The sequence below is a fragment of the Tachyglossus aculeatus genome, chromosome 22 (assembly GCF_015852505.1).
Source record: "Tachyglossus aculeatus isolate mTacAcu1 chromosome 22, mTacAcu1.pri, whole genome shotgun sequence".
NCBI classification, from domain to species: Eukaryota; Metazoa; Chordata; class Mammalia; order Monotremata; family Tachyglossidae; genus Tachyglossus; species Tachyglossus aculeatus.
The window spans coordinates 56,074,925-56,096,097 of NC_052087.1; the positions used below are offsets into that span (position 1 = coordinate 56,074,925).

Sequence of the window (21,173 nt, forward strand, 5' to 3'; positions counted from 1 at the left end):
CGCCCCCGCCCCCAGTATTATCTTGCCCAGACCAGGCTGGCTGCCTCGGTGCCCCCCGGGATTATCTGGGTAACGGCGCCTCTGGGAGGGAGAGGCCCCACTGTGATAGGAACCAACCAGCTTGTCCTTCCCTTCCCCACTGCACCTGTATATATGTATATATGCTTGTACATATTTATTCCTCTATTTATTTATTTTACTTGTACATATCTATTCTATTTATTTTATTTTGTTAGTATGTTTGGTTTTGTTCTCTGTCTCCCCCTTTTAGACTGTGAGCCCACTGTTGTTTCCCTCCCTCTCACCCACCAAGACCGCTCCCCCTCAACCCCTACCAAGGATTCCTCTGTACCAGCGCAGGTCCTCCGCTTCTCCCTCCCGGCCCCCCTCCTCCCCTTCTCCCCGTCCCCACCCCATCCCAGTTCTCCTTTCCCATCGCCACCCCCCTTCCCACTCTCCCCGCCCAGGGCCCCGCCAACTCATCCCAATCCAAACCCTCCCCACCCCCTCGCACCCTTCCCCCTCCCTCCCCACCCTCGACAGCTGATGCCAAGTGTGGCCTCTGGAACCCCCGCTCCATTTTAAGTAAGATCCCTTTCATCCTGGACCTTTTCCTTTCCAGTTCTCTACTCCTCCTCGCCCTAACTGAAACATGGCTGTCGCCGGACGACACGGTCTCTTCTGCTGCTCTCTGCAGTGCAGGCCTCTTCTTCTCCCACTCCCCCAGACTCACCGGAAAAGGAGGAGGTGTCGGTTTCCTTCTCGCCCCCCAATGTCGCTTTCGCACTATCCCTCCTCCCCCTTCCCTTTCCTTCCCTTCCTTTGAAGCCCACATTATTCGCCTCTACCACCCCCTCCAGATTCTTGTAGCCGTCATCTACCGCCCTCCGGGCCCCACTTCCAACTTCTTTAACGACTTTGACCCCTTCCTCACATTCCTTCTCTCCTTCTCCATGCCCACTCTGATCCTCGGAGACTTCAATATCCACATGGATATCCCTAACGACTCCTCTGCCGCCCGCCTTCTATCTCTCCTTGACGCTGCCAACCTCTTCCTCCACCCCACCTCGCCCACTCACCAACTTGGTCATACCCTCGACCTCATCATCTCCTACCGCTGCACTGTGTCCACCCTCACCAACTCTGTGATCCCTCTCTCTGATCATAATCTTCTCACCTGCCTCCTCACTCACACTCCTTTCCCCCGTAAATCCGTATTACTCCCTCACAGAGATCTCCGCTCTCTGGACCCCACCCATCTTTCGGAGCGCCTCACACCCCACCTCGCCGCCCTCTCCTCTCTACCCAGTCTTGATGATCAGATTACTGCTCTCAACTCTACCCTTTCTACTCAGCTAGACTCGCTCGCTCCCCTTTCCTATAGCGCTTGGGAAGTACAAATTGGCAACACATAGAGACAGTCCCTACCCAACAGTGGGCTCACAGTCTAAAAGACGGGATTATCTGGGTAACGGCGCCTCTGGGAGGGAGAGGCCCCACTGTGATAGGAACCAACCAGCTCGACCTTCCCTTCCCCACAGCACCTGTATATATGTATATGTTTGTACATATTTATTACTCTATTTATTTTACTTGTACATATCTATTCTATTTATTTTATTTTGTTAGTATGTTTGGGTTTGTTCTCTGTCTCCCCCTTTTAGACCGTGAGCCCACTGTTGGGTAGGGACTGTCTCTATATGTTGCCAACCTGGACTTCCCAAGCGCTTAGTACAGTGCTCTGCACACAGTAAGCGCTCAATAAATACGATTGATGATGATTTCTCTGACAAGCTGGCTCTCCCTGGCACAAGAGAAGCAGGGTGGCCTAACTGTGGCATTTGTTAAGCACTTACTATGTGCCACCCTCTAGACTGTAAGCTCGTTGTGGGCAGGGAATGTGTCTGTTATGCTGTACTCTCCCAAGCGCTTAGTTCAGTGCTCTGCACACAGTAAGCACTCAAATACGACTGAATGAAGGCACTGTATTCTAGAGAATGTATTGTAGAGAAGCAGCGTGGCTTAGCAGCAAGAGCCTGGGCTTGGGAGTCAAGAGGACGTGGGTTCTAATCCTGCCTCCGCCACCCGTCTGCCCAATGTGACCTTGGACAAGCTACTTGATTTCTCTGAGCCTCGGTTACCTCATCTGTAAAATGGGGATTAAGACTGTGAGCCCTACGTGGGACAACCTGATTACCTTGTATCCACCCCAGTGCTTAAAATAGTGCTTGATACATAGTAAGCGCTTAACACATACCATCATTATTATTCTCAGTGTCTCAGTTCCCTCATCTGTAAAATGGGGATTAAGACTGTGAGCCCCATGTGGTACAGGGACTGTGGCCAGCCTGATTTGCTTGTATCTACCCCAGCGCTCAGTACAGTCCCTGGCACATAGTAAGCACTTAATAAACACCATTATTATTATTATTATTATTATTATCCATTGGCCTAGTATATAGAGCCATAAAGCCCAGGTCTGGGAGTTGGAAGGAGCTCAGTTCTAATCCCGGCTCTGCCACTTGTCTGCCGGGTGACCCTGAGCAAGTCACTTCACCTGCTCTGGGTCTCAGTTCCCGCATTTGTAAAATGGGGATTAAGGCTGTGAGCCCCACGTGGGACAGGGAACAGGTCCAACCCGACGAGCCTGTATCTACTTCAGTGGTTAATATAGTACCTGGCACTTCTAGACCGTGAGCCCACTGTTGGGTAGGGACCGCCTCTATATGTTGCCAACTTGGACTTCCCAAGCGCTTAGTACAGTGCTCTGCACACAGTAAGCGCTCAATAAATATGATTGAATGAATGAATGGCACATACTAAGTGCTTAGCAAATACCATTAAAAAAAAAGGGGGGGGGGGGGGGCTGGAGCCTGCATCCTTCGCCCAGGCGAAGGTCATTCTGGTTCCAGGATTTTGCCCCTCCTGCCTCCCCTCCCTTCTGTACTTCTCCATCCCAGCCCGCACCCTCCGCTCCTCCGCCGCCGCTAACCTCCTCACTGGGCCTCGTTCTTGCCCGTCCCGCCGTCGACCCCCGGCCCACGTCCTCCCCCTGGCCTGGAATACCCCCAATCCCTCCGCACATCCGCCAAGCTAGCTCTCTTCCTCCCTTCAAAGCCCTACTGCGAGCTCACCTCCTCCAAGAGGCCTTCCCACACTGAGCCCCCTTTTTCCTCTCCTCCTCCCCATCCCCCCTCTGCCCTACCTCCTTCCCCACCCCACAACACTTGTATCTATTTGTACAGCATTACACTATTTTACTTGTACATATTTACTACTCTATTTTGTTAACGATGTGCATATAGCTATAATTCTATTTGTTCTGATTATTTTGATGCCTGTCTACTTGTTTTGCTTTGTTGTCTGTCCCCCCCCTTCTAGACTGTGAGCCTGTTGTTGGGTAGGGACCATCTCTATATGGTGCCGACTTGTACTTCCCAAGCGTTTAGTACAGTGCTCTGCACACAGTAAGCGCTCAATAAATACAACTGAATGAATGATGCTCCTGGAAGGGCTCACCCATTAGGGGGTGGGCTGACAAGAAGTCACGACCGGATTCTTGGCCCTGCACAATGGGCACGGCAATTGGGGCGGAAAGCCTGTTCCAGTCAAAGGGACCACCTTCCCCCAGCCCACCCCCAGTTCCAGGGGGATAATAATAATAATAATGGCATTTGTTAAGTGCTTACTATGTGCCAAGCACTGTTCTAAGCGCTGGGGGAGATACAAGGTAATCAGGTTGTCCCATATGGGACTCACAGTCTTAACCCCATTTTCCACATTAGGGAACTGAGGCCCAGAGAAGTGAAGGGACTTGCCCAAAGTCACACAGCTGACAAGTGGCGGAGCTGGGATTCGAACCCACAACCTCTGACTCCCAAGCCCAGGCTCTTTCTGCTAAGCCACGCTGCCTTCTCCGAAGGGATGACAGGACCACCTTTGTCTGGCCCACCCCCAATCCCTCCTCCCTCTGCTCTACCCCCCTCCCTGCCCCACAGCACTTGTGTATCTATGTACATCCTTATTTTTCTACTTATTTTATGAATGATGTGTATCTATCTATAATTCTATTTATTTCTATTGATGCCCATCTACTTGTCTTGCTGTCTGTGTCCCCGCTTCTAGACGGTGAGCCCGTCGTTGGGTAGGGATTGTCTCTGTTGCCGAACTGGACTTTCCAAGCGCTTAGTCCGGTGCTCTGCACACAGTAAGCGCTCAATAAATACGACTGAATGAATGAATGAATGAATGGGGGTGAGGGGACCACCTTTTCCCGGCCCTCCCCCACCCCCGAGGGGACGAGGGGGCCACCTCTCCCCGGCCCACCCCCGGCCGCAGGATCGACTGACCGACACGGTGTCTTGGCTCAGGTACCCAGAGAGACTCCCGCTGCCGTAGGTGATGGCGAACTCGGTGCCGTTCTTCACGTACGAGCTGGACGCCTTCGAGTTGTACTTGTGATGGATCCCTGGGGGGGCCGAGACTCTCAGACATGCCCCCCGCCGATGCTCCAGACCACCTCCACCCCGGTCCCTCCTCCTACCGGCGCCCGGCCCAGTCTACCACTCGGGGGTATTTACTGAGCGCTTACTACGGGCAGAGTATTCACTCATTCAATCGTATTTACTGAGCGCTTACTGTGTGCAGAGCACTGTACTAAGCGCTTGGAAAGTACAAGTTGGCAACATATAGAGACGGTCCCTACCCAACAACGGGCTCACAGTCTAGGAGGGGGACACAGACAACAAAACAAATCATGTGGACAGGTGTCAAGTCATCAGAACAAATAAAGCTAGATAATAATAATAATTATAGCATTTATTAAGCGCTTACTATGTGCAAAGTATATAGTATATTATACTAATAATGGCATTTATTAAGCGCTTACTATGTTCTAAGCGCTGGGGAGATTACAAGGTGATCAGCTTGTCTCGTACTTATTAATGATGGCATTTAGTAAGCACTTACTATGTGCAAAGCACTGTTCTAAGCGCTGGGGTGGTTACAAGGTGTTCAGGTTGTCCCACGGGGGGCTCACAGTCTCAATCCCCATTTTACAGATGAGGGAACTGAGGCCCAGAGAAGTGACTTGCCCAAAGTCACACAGCTGACAATTGGCGGAGCCGGGATTTGAACCCATGACCTCTGACTCCAAAGCCCGGGCTCTTTCCAATGAGTCACGCTGCTTCACATCATTAACAAAATAGAACAGTAAATATGTACAAGTAAAATAAATAAGAGTACTGTAGTAAGCGTTTGGGAGAGTAGGAGGCAACAGAATCGGGGGGCACGTTTGCTGCCCATAACGAGCTTAAAGACTAGCGGAAAAGCAGCATTACAAAATTTCAGCAGAGGTGAGCATTGGCTAAGAGTAGAGCAATTAGCCAAGGATTTTATATTTCATGGTATTTGTTAAATGTTTAGGTACTAATGCTTCGCTCAGTACAGTGCTCTGCGCCCAGTAAGCACTCAATAAATACGATTGAATGAATGAATGAAGAGAAGCAGCATGGCTCAGTGGAAAGAGCAAGGGCTTTGGAGTTAGAAGTCGTGGGTTCAAGTCCCAGCCCCACCACTTGTCAGCTGGGTGACTTTGGGCAAGTCACTTCACTTCTCTGGGCCTCAGTTTCCTCATCTGTAAAATGGGGATGAAGACTGTGAGCCCCCTGAGGAACAACCTGATCACCTTCATCATCATCATCATCATCATCATCAATCATATTTATTGAGCGCTTACTATGTGCAGAGCACTGTACTAAGCGCTTGGGAAGTACACCTTGGGAAGTATCACCTTGTAACCTCCCCAGTGCTTAGAACATAGTAAGCGCTTAATAAATGCCATTATTAGTATAATAATAACTGGGGTACCTATTTAGCACTTACTATGTGCCAAGCGCTATACTAAGCACTGGGGTAGATACAAGGTGACCCACAAGGGGCTCAGAGTCTAAGTAGGAGGGAGAAGAGTTATTGAATCCCCACTTTCCAGATGGGGACACTGAGGCACAAAGAAGCGAAGTGACACGGTTGTCCATTTGGACACAGTCCCTGTCTGGCATGGGGCTCACAGTTTTAATCCCCATTTTACAGGCGAGGCAACTGAAGCACAGAGAAGTGAGCTGACTTGCTGAAGGTCACCCAGCAGACAAGTGGCGGAGGCAGGATTAGAACCCGGCTCCTCCGACTCCCAGCCCCGGGCTCTTCCCGCTAGGCTGAACTGCCTCTCTCCTATCATACAGATAATTGCTCTCCCCACCTTCAAAACCTTAGAGAAGCAGCGTGGCTCAGTGGAAAGAGCCCGGGCTTTGGAGTCAGAGGTCGTGGGTTCAAATCCCAGCTCCACCAACTGTCAGCTGTGTGCCTTTGGGCAAGTCACAATAGAGTAAATATTACTCTATTTATTTATTTAACTTGTACATATCTATTCTATTTATTTTGTTAGTATGTTTGGTTTTGTTCTCTGTCTCCCCCTTTTAGACTGTGAGCCCACTGTTGGGTAGGGCCCGTCCCTATATGTTGCCAACTTATACTACCCAAGCGCTTAGTACAGTGCTCTGCACACAGTAAGCGCTCAATAAATATGATGGATGATGAAGTCACTTCACTTCTCTGGGCATCAGTTACCTCATCTGTAAAATGGGGATTAAGATTGTGAGCCCCCGGGGGACAACCCGATCACCTTGGGACCTCCCCAGCGCTTAGAACAGTGCTTTGCACATAGTAATCATTTAGTATCATCATCATCATCAATCATATTTATTGAGCGCTTACTGTGTGCAGAGCACTGTACTAAGCGCTTGGGAAGTACGAGTTGGCAACATATAGAGACAGTTCCTACCCAACATTGGGCTCACAGTCTAAATGTCATTATTATTATTATTATTATATTATTATTATTACTGAAGGCCCATCTCCTCCAAGAGGCCTTCCCTGACTGCGCCCTCCTCTCCTCTTCTCCCACTCCTTTCTGTGTCACTCTTGCTCCTTCATCTTCCCTCCCGTCCCCACAGTACATAATAATAATAATGTTGGTGTTTGTTAAGTGCTTACTGTGTGCCAAGCACTGTTCTAAGCGCTGGGGGAGATACAGATTTATCAGGTTGCCCCACAAGGGGCTCAGTGTCTTCCTGTATATATGTATATCCTGTATATGTTTGCACATATTTATTACTCTATTTTACTTGTACATATTTATTCTATTTATTTTATTTTGTTAATATGTTCTGTTTTGTTCTCTGTCTCCCCCTTCTAGACTGTGAGCCCACTGTTGGGTAGGGACCGTCTCTAGATGTTGCCAACTTGTTCTTCCCAAGCGCTTAGTACAGTGCTCTGCACACAGTAAGTGCTCAATAAATACGATTGATTGATCCCCATTTGACAGATGAGGTAACTGAGGCCCAGAGAAGTGAAGTGACTTGACCAAAGTCACACAGCTGACAAATGGCAGAGCTGGGATTAGAACCCATGACCTCTGACTCCCTAGCCTGTGATCTTTCCACTGAGCCACGCTGCTTCTCTCTCTCTATAAATTATTATTGTTACAGTGTTTGTTAAGCACTTACTATGTGCCAGGCACTGTACTAAGCGGCAGCGTACATACAAGTGAGCCTGTTGTTGGGTCGGGACCATCTCTATATATTGCCAACTTGTACTTCCCAAGCGCTTAGTTCAGTGCTCTGCACACAGTAAGTGCTCAATAAATGCGATTGATTGAATGAATGAATGAATGAATGAATACAAGCACAGTTCCTGTCCCATGCTGTCTCCCCCTTTTAGACTGTGAGCCCACTGTTGGGTAGGGACTGTCTCTATATATTGCCAATTTGTACTTCCCAAGCGCTTAGTACAGTGCTCTGCACATAGTAAGCGCTCAATAAATACGATTGATGATGATGATGATGATGATGTTGGGGCTCCAGTCTCAATCCTCATTTTACAGATGAGGAAACTGAGACAGAGAATAATAATAATGATAATGGTATTTGTTAAGCATTCATTCAGTCGTATTTATTGAGCCCTTACTGTGTGCAGAGCACTGTACTAAGCGCTTGGGAAGTACAAGTTGGCAACATCTAGAGCCGGTCCCTACCCAACAATGGGCTCACAGTCTAGAAGGGGGAGACAGACAACAAAACATGTGGACAGGTGTCACTTACTAGGTGCCAGGCACCGTACTAAGCAGTAGGGTAGATACAAGCAAATTGGGTTGGACACAGTCCCTGTCCCACATGGGGCTCACAGTGTCCGCCCCTATTTTACAGATGAGGAAACTGAGGCCCAGTGAAGTGATTTACCCAAGGTCACATAGCAGACAAGTGGCAGATCTCAGATTAGAACCCAGGTCCTTCTGACCCCTAGGCCTGTGTTCTAGCCACTCCGCCAGGCTATGTTAGCTCCTATTCTGGTCTCCCTGTCCAGGGAGTGTGTCTACCAACTGTGTTCTGTATATACCAATTCTGTTGTATATATAGCTATAATTCTATTTATTCTGACGGTTTTGACACCTGTCTACATGTTTTGTTTTCCGTCTCCCCCTTCTAGACCGTGAGCCCATTGTTGGGTAGGGACCGTCTTTAGATGTTGCCGATTTGTGCTCCCCAAGAGCTTAAGTACAGTGCTCGGCACACAGTAAACGCTCAATAAATACGACTGAATGAATGAATGAATTCAATCGTATTTATTAATGATGGCATTTAGTAAGCACTTCCTATGTGCAAAGCACTGTTCTAAGCGCTGGGGTGGTTACAAGGTGATCAGGTTGTCCCACGGGGGGCTCACAGTCTTCATCCCCATTTTACAGATGAGGGAACTTGAGGCCCAGAGAAGTTAGGTAACTTGCCCAAAGTCACACAGCTGACAAGTGGCGGAGCCGGGATTTGAACCCATGACCTCTGACTCCCAAGCCCGGGCTCTTTCCACTGAGCCACGCTGCTTCTATGCTATATATTGAGTGCCTACTGGGTGCAGGGCACCGTACTAGGCGCTTGGGAAGTACAAGTCGGCAACGTTTAGAGACGATCCCAATGTTTAGAGATAAGTTGTTGCCAACTTGTACTTCCCAGGTGCTTAGTACAGTGCTCTGCACACAGTAAGCGCTCAATAAATACGATTGATGATGATGATCCCTACCCGACTGAACGAACGAATGTTCTATCGTCCTCTCCCAAGCGCCTAGTAAAGTGCTCGGCCCAGAGTAAGCGCTCAATAAATACCACTGCCAGCTGTGGGGGAGAACAGACCGAGGATGGGTGGCTAGTCTGCTCCCCCCCTTCCCGTCCCCGTGAAAAGGGAAAGCGGAATTGGAGATTCCTGGGGATGGGGAGGGGTTTCCTGAAACACAGAGTCCGGGAAGGCCTGGACTGTCGAGTTGGAATGCTCCCAAGAGGTCATCGTGTCCAGCACCCTGTGTCCAACTGGGTCACCTTGATCATCATCATCATCATCATCAATCATATTTATTGAGCGCTATGTGCAGAGCACTGTACTAAGCGCTTGGGAAGTACAAATTGGCAACATAATTGATCTCCCGGGGACCCTCCCCAGGAGGGGCAGGGGGAGTTCTCTCAAGCTAGCTCTCTTCCTCCCTTTAAAGCCCTACTAAAGGTTACCTTGTAACCTCCCCAGCGCTTAGAACAGTGCTTTGCACATAGTAAGCGCTTAATAAATGCCATTATTATTATTATTATTATTATTACTGAGAGCTCACCTCCTCCAAGAGGCCTTCCCAGACTGAGCCCCCCTTTTTCCTCTCCTCCTCTCCATCCCCCCCCGCCCGACCTCCTTCCCCTCCCCACGGCCCCTGTATATATCATCATCATCATCATCAATCGTATTTATTGAGCGCTTACTGTGTGCAGAGCACTGTACTAAGCGCTTGGGAAGTACAAGTTGGCAACACATAGAGACAGTCTCTACCCAACAGTGGGCTCACAGTCTAAAAGGGGGAGAGACAGAACAAAACCAAACATACTAACAAAATAAAATAATTAGAATAGATATGTACAAGTAAAATAAATAGAGTAACAAATATGTACAAACATATATACAGGTATGTATATATACACATATAGGTATACAGGTATATATGTTTGTACAGATTACTCTATTTTACTTGTACATATTTACTGTATGTACTATTTTATAGTAATAGTACTATTATGAACTATTTACTTGTACAATATTACTACTAGAATATTTACTATTCTATTTATTTTGTTAATGATGTGCATCTAGCTTTAATTCTATTTGTTCTGACGACTTTGACACCTGTCTACATGTTTTGTTTTGTTGTGTTTGTACAGACTTATTACTCTATTTTACTTGTACATATTTACTATATGTACTATTTATTTATAGTAATAGTACTATTATGTACTATTTACTTGTACGATATTACTACTAGAATATTTACTATTCTATTTATTTTGTTAATGATGTGCATCTAGCTTTAATTCTATTTGTTCTGACGACTTTGACACCCGCCTACATGTTTTGTTTTGTTGTCTGTCTCCCGCTTCTAGACTGTGAGCCCGTTGTTGGGTAGGGAACGTCTCTAGATGTTGCCAGCTTGTACTTCCCAAGCGCTTAGTCCAGTGCTCTGCACACAGTAAGCGCTCAATAAATACGACTGAATGAATGAATGGGTAGTGAGCCCACTCTTCTGGACTGCGAGCCCACTGTTGGGTGGGGACCATCTCTATATGTTGCCAACTTGTACTTCCCAAGCGCTTAGTACACTGCTCTGCACACAGTAAGCGCTCAATAAATACGATTGAATGAATGAATGGGTAGGGATCGTCTCTATGTTGCCAACTTGTACTTCCCAAGCGCTTAGTACACTGCTCTGCACACAGTAAGCGCTCAATAAATACAATTGAATGAATGAATGGGTAGGAACCGTCTCTATGTTGCCAACTTGTACTTCCCAAGCGCTTAGTACAGTGCTCTGCACACAGTAAGCCCTCTATAAGTACGACTGAATGAATGAATGAGTTGTTGGGTAGGAGCAGCAGCGTGGCTCAACGGAAAGAGTGCGGGCTTTGGAGTCAGAGGTCATGGGTTCAAATTCCGGCTCTGCCAACTGTCAGCTGTGTGACTTTGGGCAGGTCACTTCACTTCTCCGGGCCTCAGTTACCTCCTCTGTAAAATGGGGATTAAGACTGTGAGCCTCCCGTGGGACAACCTGATCACCTTGTAACCTCCCCAGCAGCTCAGCTGGTAGAGCGCTCGCTTAGCACGCGAGAGGTAGCGGGATCGATGCCCGCATTCTCCAATTTTGTCATTTCCCCGTGCAGTTCCGAATCCTGGTGATGCTATGGCATCCTTTATTTGTTTTAGCTGTTGAAGCACCGGGTTCAAATGGAGCTGCTTTGGACAGCAGAATTGGCATCCCCATCTGGCTACAGGTTCTGGTCTTCAAGAGCTTAGTACCGTGCTCTGCACACAGTAAGCGCTCAATAAATACGACTGATTGATTAGAGCAGTGTTTTGCACATAGTAAGCGCTTAATAAATGCCATCATTATTATTAGGGACCCTCTCTATACGTTCCCGACTTGTACTTCCCAAATGCTTAGTACAGTGCTCTGCACGCAGTAAGCGCTCAATAAATACGACTGAATGAATGAAGGAATCCAGCCAGGCCCGCCCACCCAGGGTCCAGGGGGCGGCCGGACACTCACAGCATGCGAAGTCCAGGAAGCTGCAGTGGATGGACGGCACCCAGAGGTTGGAAGAGCCAGTGTCGAAAACCACGGTGAACGTCTGCGGGGGGGTCCCGATACCGATGGCCCCGTAGTACTGAGCCTGGAGGGCGGAGGGGAGGAGGAGGAAGAAGAAGAGATGGTCAGACCCCTGGGCACTGGGGGAGGAGGACAGTAATAACAACGATTCATACTTCATGCTGCTGCCCGGATTATCTTTGTCCAGAAACGCTCTGGGCATATTACTCCCCTCCTCAAAAATCTCCAGTGGCTACCAATCAATCTGGGCATCAGGCAGAAACTCCTCACCCTGGGCTTCCAGGCTGTCCATCCATCCCCTGGCCCCCTCCTCCCTCGCCTCCCTTCTCTCCTTCTCCAGCCCAGCCCGCACCCTCCGCTCCTCCGCCGCTAATCTCCTCACCGTACCTCGTTCTCGCCTGTCCCGCCATCGACCCCCGGCCCACGTCCTCCCCCGGGCCTGGAATGCCCTCCCTCCGCCCCTCCGCCAAGCTAGCTCTCTTCCTCCTTGTACATTTCTTGTACATTTCTTGTACATTCCTTGTACATTTCTATCCTATTTATTTTATTGGTATGTTTGGTTCTGTTCTCTGTCTCCCCCTTTTAGACTGTGAGCCCACTGTTGGTTAGGGACTGTCTCTATGTGTTGCCAATTTGTACTTCCCAAGCGCTTAGTACAGTGCTCTGCACATAGTAAGCGCTCAATAAATACGACTGATTGATTGATTCCTCCCTTCAAGGCCCTGCTGAGAGCTCACCTCCTCCAGGAGGCCTTCCCAGACTGAGCCCCTTCCGTCCTCTCCCCCTCGTCCCCCCCTCCATCCCCCCCGTCTTACCTCCTTCCCTTCCCCACAGCACCTGTATATATGTTTGTACATATTTATTACTCTATTTATTTACTTGTACATATCTATCCTATTTATTTTATTTTGTTAGTATGTTTGGTTTTTTTTTTCCTCTGTCTCCCCCTTTTAGACTGTGAGCCCAATGTTGGGTAGGGACTGTCTCCATATGTTGCCAATTTGTACTTCCCAAGTGCTTAGTACAGTGCTCTGCACATAGTAAGCGCTCAATAAATATGATTGATTGATAAATAATAATAAATAACGATGGCATTTAGGAAGCGCTTACTATGTGCAAAGCACTGTTCTAATCGCCGGGGCAGTTACAAGGTCATCGGGTTGTCCCACGGGGGGCTCGCACTCTTCATCCCCTTCCCCCCACTCCCCTTCCCTTCCCCCGCTCCCCTTCCCTTCCCCCCGCTTTACCTCCTTCCCCTCCCCACAGCATCTGTGTATATAAATATGTTTGTACATATTTATTACTCTATTTATTTATTTTATTTATTTATTTTATTATTTATTTATTATTTTGCTTGTACACATTCTCCCCCTTTTAGACTGTGAGCCCAATGTTGGGTAGAGACTGTCTCTATATGTTGCCAATTTGTACTTCCCAAGCGCTTAGTACAGTGCTCTGCACATAGTAAGCGCTCAATAAATACAATTGATGATGATGATGATATTTATTTTATTTTGTTAATATGTTTTGTTTTGTCGTCTGTCTCCCCCTTCTAGACTGTGAGCCCGCTGTTGGGTAGGGGCCATCTCTACATATTGCCAACCTGTGCTTCCCAAGCGCTGAGTACAGTGCTCTGCACAAAGTAAGCGCTCAATAAATAGGATCGAATGAATGAATGAAAGGTAACCGAGGCCCAGAGAAGTGAAGCGACTTGCCCCAAGTCACACGGCTGACATTTGGCGGGGCTGGGATTCGAACCCGTGACCTCTGACTCTAAAGCCGCGGCTCTTTCCACTGGGCTGCGCTGCTTCTCAGCAGATTCGTAATTCTGGTATTTGTTAAGCGCTTACTATGTGCCGGGCACTGTAATAAGCGCTAGGGTGGATACAAGCATATCAGGTTGGACACAGACCCTGTCCCTTGTGGGGCTCACAGTCTTAACCCCCATTTTACAAATGAGGGAACTAAGGGCCAGAGAATAGTAATTAGAATAATAATAATAACAATAACAATAATAAATAATAATAATAATAATAATAATAATGGTATTTGTTAAGCATTTACTATGTGCCAAGCACTGTTCTAAGCGCTGGGTAAATACAAGGTAATAATAATAATGATGACATTTGTTAAGCGCTTACTATGTGTCAAGCACTGTTCTAAGCGCTGGGTAGATACAAGGTAATAATAATAATGATGGTATTTGTTAAGCACTTACTATGTGCCAAGCACTGTTCTAAGCGCTGGGTAGATGCAAGGTAATAATAATGGCATTTGTTAAGCACTTACTATGTGCCAAGAACTGTTCTAAGCGCCGGGTAGATACAAGATAATAATAATAATAATGATGGTATTTGTTAAGCACTTACTATGTGCCAAGCACTGTTCTAAGTGCTGGGTAGATGCAAGGTAATAATAATGATGGTATTTGTTAAGCGCTTACTATGTGCCAAGCACTGTTCTAAGCTCTGGGTAGATACAAGGTAATAATAATAATGATGGTATTTGTTAAGCACTTACTATGTACCAAGCACTGTTCTAAGTGCTGGGTAGATGCAAGGTAATAATAATGGTATTTGTTAAGCGCTTACTATGTGCCAAGAACTGTTCTAAGCACCGGGTAGATACAAGATAATAATAATAATAATGATGGTATTTGTTAAGCATTTACTATGTGCCAAGCACTGTTCTAAGTGCTGGGTAGATGCAAGGTAATAATAATGATGGTATTTGTTAAGCGCTTACTATGTGCCAAGCACTGTTCTAAGCGCTGGGTAGATACAAGGTAATAATAATAATGACGGTATTTGTTAAGCGCTTACTATGTGCCAAGCACTGTTCTAAGCACTGGGTAGATACAAGGTAATAATAATAATGATGGTATTTGTTAAGCGCTTACTATGTGCCACACACTGTTCTAAGTACTGGAGGAGATACAAGGTAATTCGCTTGTCCCATGTGGGGCTCACAGTCTTAATCCCCATTTTCCAGATGAGGTAATTGAGGCCCAGAGAAGTTAAGTGACTTGCCCAAGGTCACACAGCAGACAAACTGTGAAGGAGGGATTAGAACCCATGTCCTCTGACTCCCAAGGCCGGGCTCTTGCCACTAAGCCACGGTGCTTCTCTCCGTTTTAATCAGGTTGCCCCACGTGGGGCTCGCAGTCTTACTCCCCATTTTCCAGACGGGGGAACTGAGGCCCAGAGAAGTGAAGTGACTTGCCCAGGGTCACACAGCTGAGAAGTGGTGGAGCCAGGGATTGGAGCCCATGACTTTCTATTTATTTTATTCTTCTACTTATTTTGTTAATGGTGTGCATCTGGCTTTACTTTTATTTATTCTGATGACTTGGCACCTGTCCAGAGGTTTTGTTCTGTTGCCTGTCTCCCCCCTTCTAGACCGTGAGCCCGTTGTTGGGTAGGGACCGTCTCTATATGTTGCTTGGACTTCCCAAGCGCTTAGTACAGTGCTCTGCACACAGTAAGCGCTCAATAAATACAACTGAATGCAAGCCCGGGCTCTCGCCAGTATGCCAAGCTGCTTGTGACACCTCCGCCACTCCCGCCCCCCTAGTACTGAGGCTTGCCCACCCCCTGCTTTCTCCCCAAAACTGAATCACTGCAAGGGGAGGGGGTGGCTGGGCAGGACGCCCCTTGGGTCTTTTTATATATATGTATATATATATATATATATATTATTTATTATAATTATAATTATATTATTATAATATATTGTTAATTATTATTTATTTATAATATATTTATTATTATAAATATAAAAATAAAAATATATAAATCATAAATAATAAATATATATTTATTGAGTGCTTACTGTGTGCAGAGCACTGTACTAAGCGCTTGGGAAGTACAAGTTGGCAACATATAGAGACGGTCCCTACCCAACAGTGGGCTCACAGTCTAGAAGGGGGAAACAACAGTCTAGAAGGGGGAGACAATATATATATATATATGTATATATGTTTGTACATATTTATTACTCTACTTGTACGTATTTATTCTATTTATTTTATTAATATGTTTTGTTTTCTACATATTTATTACTCTACTTTACTTGTACATATTTATTCTATTTTGTTAATATGCTTTGTTTTGGTTTGTACATGTTTATTACTCTATTTTACTTGTATGTATTTATTCTATTTATTTTATTAATATGTTTTGTTTTCTACATATTTATTACTCTATTTATTTTACTTGTACATATTTATTCTATTTTGTTAATATGTTTTGTTTTGGTTTGTACATGTTTATTACTCTATTTTACTTGTACGTATTTATTCTATTTATTTTATTAATTTGTTTTGTTTTGGTTTCTACATATTTATTACTCTATTTTACTTGTACATATTTATTCTATTTTGTTAACATGTTTTGTTTTGGTTTGTACATGTTTATTACTCTTCTACTTGTACATATTTATTCTATTTATTTTATTAATATGTTTTGTTTTGGTTCTATATATTTAATACTCTATTTTACTTGTACATATTTATTCTATTTTGTTAATATGTTTTGTTTTGGTTTTTACATGTTTATTACTCTATTTTACTTGTATGTATTTATTCTATTTATTTTATTAATATGTTTTGTTTTGGTTTCTACATATTTATTACTCTATTTTACTTGTACATATTTATTCTATTTTGTTAATATGTTTTGGTTTGTACATATTTATTACTCTATTTTACTTGTACATATTTATTCTATTTATTTTATTTTGTTAATACATTTTGTTTTGGTTTGTACATATTTATTACTCTATTTTACTTGTACATATTTATTCAATTTGTTTTATTTTGTCAATACGTTTTGTTTTGGTTTGTACATATTTTACTCTATTTTACTTGTACATATTTATTCTATTTTGTTAATATGCTTTGTTTTGGTTTGTACATATTTATTACTCTATTTTACTTCTACATATTTATTCTATTTATTTTACTTTGCTAATATGTTTTGTTTTGGTTTGTACATATTTCTCTATTTTACTTGTACAAATTCATTCTACTTATTTTACTTTGTTAATGTGTTTTGTTTTGGTTCGTACATATTTATTACTCTATTTTACTTGTACATATTCATTCTATTTATTTTGTTAATATGTTTTGTTTTGTACATATTACTCAATTTTACTTGTACATATTTATTCTATTTATTTTATTTTGTTAATATGTTTTGTTTTGGTTTGCGCATAGTTATTACTCTATTTTACTTGTACATATTTACTATTCTATGTATTTTATTTTGTTAATATGTTTTGTTTTTTCTCTGTCTCCCCCTTCTAGACTGTGAGCCCGCTGCTGGGTAGGGACCGTCTCTATACGCTGCCAACCTGTACTTCCCAAGCGCTTAGTACAGTGCTCTGCACACAGTAAGCGCTCAATAAATACACTGAATGAATGACTGAATGACTCCCAAGCCCGGGCTCTCGCCGGTATGCCAAGCTGCTTGTGACATCTCCGCCACTCCCGCCCCCCTAGTACTGAGGCTTGCCCACCCCTTGCTTTCTCCCCAAAACTGAGTCACTGCAAGGGGATGGGGTGGCTGGGTGGGACGCCCCTCAGGTCTTGACCGACAATCAGCTGGGTGTATATATATATATATATATATATATAGATATAGATATATAGATATATAGATATATATAGATATATATATCTATATCTCTATATATACATACATACATACATATGTATATATATATATTTGTATATATGTTTGTACATATTTATCACTCTATTTTACTTGTACATATTTATTCTATTTATTTTATTTTGTTAATGTTTTGTTTTGTTTTGTACATATTTACTACTCTATTTTACTTGTATATATTTATTCTATTTTATTTTGTTAATATGTTTTGTTTTTGTTTGTACATATTTATTACTCTATTTCACTTGTGCATATTTATTCTATTTATTTTATGTTGTGAATATGTTTTGTTTTGTCGTCTCTCTCCCCCTTCAAGACTGTGAGCCCGTTGTTGGGTAGGGACCGTCTCTAGATGTTGCCAGCTTGGACTTCCCAAGCGCTTAGTCCAGTGCTCTGCACACAGTAAGCGCTCAATAAATACGATTGAATGAATGAATGAATGACTCCCAAGCCCAGGCTCTAGCCAGTATGCCAAGCTGCATGTGACACCTCCGCCACTCCTGCCCCCACCCTGGACAAAGCCCGCCTAGTACTGCGGGGAGGGGGTGGCTGGGCAGGACGCCCCTCGGGTCTTGACCAACAATCAGCCGGGTATATATATATATATATATATATATATATATATATATATATATATATATATATAATAATAATAATGACATTTATTAAGCGCTTACTATGTGCAAAGCACTGTTCTAAGCACTGAGGAGGTTACAAGGTGATCAGGTTGTCCCACGTGGGGCTCACAGTCTTACTCCCCATTTTGCAGATGAGGTAACTGAGGCACAGAGAAGTGAAGTGACTCGCCCAAAGTCACACAGCTGATAAGTGGCAGAGGCGGGATTTAAACCCATGACCTCTGACTCCAAAGCCCGGGCTCCTTCCACTGAGCCACGCTGCTATTTATATGCATACATACATGCACATACATACATGCACATACATACATGTACATACAAGTATATGCGTACATACATGCATGTATATGCATATATACACCTATACATATATATATATACACACACACACACATACACAGCAACAAAACATATTAACAAGATAAAATAAATAGAACATGTACAAGTAAAATAGAGTAATAAATATGTACAAACATATACACATTTATATGTATATACGTATATATGTTTGTACATATTTATTACTCAGCGTGGCTCAATGCAAAAGAGCCCGGGCTTTGGAGTCAGAGGTCATGGGTTCAAATCCCGGCTCTGCCAATTGTCAGCTGTGTGACTTTGGGCAAGTCACTTCACTTCTCCGGGCCTCAGTTCCCTCATCTGGAAAATAATAATAATAATGATGGCATTTATTAAGCGCTTACTATGTGCAAGGCACTGTTCTAAGCGCTGGGGAGGTTACAAGGTGATCAGGTTGTCCCACGGGGGGCTCACAGTGCTCTGCACATAGTAAGCGCTCAATAAATACGATTGATGATGATGATGATGAAGGTGATCTAGTTGTCCCACAGGGAGCTCACAGTCTTAATCCCCATTTTACAGTTGAGGTAACTGAGGCCCAGAGAAGGAAAATGGGGATGAAGACTGTGAGCCCCCCCTGTGGGACAACCTGATCACCTCCCCAGCGCTTAGAACGGTGCTTCGCACATAGTAAGCACTTAATAAATGCCATTATTATTACTCTATTTTACTTGTACATATTTATTCTATTTATTTTATTTTGTTAATTTGTTTTGTCATCCGTCTCCCCCTTCCAGACCGTGAGCCCGCCGTCGGGTAGGGACCGGCTCGAGATGTTGCCAACTCGGACTTCCCAAGCGCTTAGTCCAGTGCTCTGCACACAGTGAGCGTTCAATAAATACGACTGAATGAATGAATGAATGAATGCCCTGCCCCCGCCAGGGTGCTCCCAGAGTTTGGCTGTGCTCCCAGAGCACGAGAGCATGACGGGGCCGGATTCCTCCCGGGCCGGGGTGGGGGGCCGGCCCTGCCCCGTCCCCGCCGCCCGGTCACATGCCCCCCAGGCCCCCAGTTGTCCAGGCCGGGAGCCCCGGGCTCCTCCCAAGTGCCCGCCGTCGCCCGCCGGGTGGACTGGAGCCAGTCAGGTCACCCTCTCCGGCCCATTTCCTCCCCCATCCGGCGGCTGCTCCGCCCCACGGTAGGCGCTCAGTACACCGCGGCTCAGTGGAAAGAGCCCGGGCTTTGGAGTCAGAGGTCATGGGTTCAAATCCCGGCTCCGCCAACTGTCAGCTGGGTGACTCTGGGCAAGTCACTTAACATCCCTGGGCCTTAGCTGCCTCATCTGGAAAATGGAGATTAAGACTGCGCATCATGGGTTCGAATCCCTGCTCCTCCAACTGTCAGCTGGGTGACTCTGGGCGAGTCACTTAACGTCCCTGGGCCTCAGTTCCCTCATCTGGAAAATGGAGATTAAGACTGCGCATCATGGGTTCGAATCCCTGCTCCTCCAACTGTCAGCTGGGTGACTCTGGGCGAGTCACTTAACGTCCCTGGGCCTTAGTTGCCTCATCTGGAAAATGGAGATTAAGACTGCGCATCATGGGTTCGAATCCCTGCTCCTCCAACTGTCAGCTGGGTGACTCTGGGCGAGTCACTTAACGTCCCTGGGCCTCAGTTCCCTCATCTGGAAAATGGAGATTAAGACTGCGCATCATGGGTTCGAATCCCTGCTCCTCCAACTGTCAGCTGGGTGACTCTGGGCGAGTCACTTAACATCCCTGGGCCTCAGTTCCCTCATCTGGAAAATGGAGATTAAGACTGCGCATCATGGGTTCGAATCCCTGCTCCTCCAACTGTCAGCTGGGTGACTATGGGCGAGTCACTTAACGTCCCTGGGCCTTAGTTGCCTCATCTGGAAAATGGAGATTAAGACTGCGCATCATGGGTTCGAATCCCTGCTCCTCCAACTGTCAGCTGGGTGACTCTGGGCGAGTCACTTAACGTCCCTGGGCCTCAGTTCCCTCATCTGGAAAATGGAGATTAAGACTGTGCATCATGGGTTCGAATCCCTGCTCCTCCAACTGTCAGCTGGGTGACTTTGGGCGAGTCACTTAACATCCCTGGGCCTTAGTTGCCTCATCTGGAAAATGGAGATTAAGACTGAGCATCATGGGTTCGAATCCCTGCTCCTCCAACTGTCAGCTGGGTGACTCTGGGCGAGTCACTTAACATCCCTGGGCCTCAGTTCCCTCATCTGGAAAATGGGGATGAAGACTGCGAGCCCCACGTGGGACAACCTCATCACCTTGTAACCTCCCCAGCGCTTAGAACCCCAAGCATGGCTCAGTGGAAAGACCGTGGGTTTTGGAGTCAGCGGTCATGGGTTCAGATCCCCGCTCTGCCAATTGTCAGCTGTGTGACTTTGGTTAAGTCCCTTAACTTCTCTGGGCCTCAGTCACCTCATCTGTAAAATGGGGATTAAGACTGTGAGCCCCCCGTGGGACAACCTGCCCAGTGCTTAGAACAGTGCTTTGCACATAGTAAGTGCTTAATAAATGCCTTTATCTTTTAGACTGTGAGCCCACTGTTGGGTAGGGACTGTCTCTTTATGTTGCCAACTTGTACTTCCCAAGCGTTTAGTACAGTGCTCTGCACAAAGTGCTCAATAAATATGATTGATTGATTAGAACAGTGCTTTGTACATAGTAGGCGCTTAATAAATGCCTTTATTATTATTATTATTTAGCCTTGAGTGAGCGACAGCTGCCCGGCTGGGGTTTCCCAAGAGCAGGGCAGACCCACCCATCCACCCGGCCCCGGTCCAGG

General features: G+C 45.6%; 1 protein-coding gene across 1 annotated transcript in view; it reads right to left on the reverse strand.

Annotated features, from left to right (window-relative positions):
- The window catches only part of CTSD (cathepsin D), a 50,011-nt gene that overhangs the window by 14,286 nt on the left and 14,552 nt on the right, over nucleotides 1–21,173 (reverse strand). The window contains exons 3-4 of the mRNA XM_038764749.1: nucleotides 11,681–11,804; nucleotides 4,350–4,468 (exon numbers count right to left, since the gene is read on the reverse strand). Coding sequence (XP_038620677.1) covers nucleotides 4,350–4,468; nucleotides 11,681–11,804 — 243 coding nt within the window. The remainder of the gene's footprint in view (nucleotides 1–4,349; nucleotides 4,469–11,680; nucleotides 11,805–21,173) is intronic.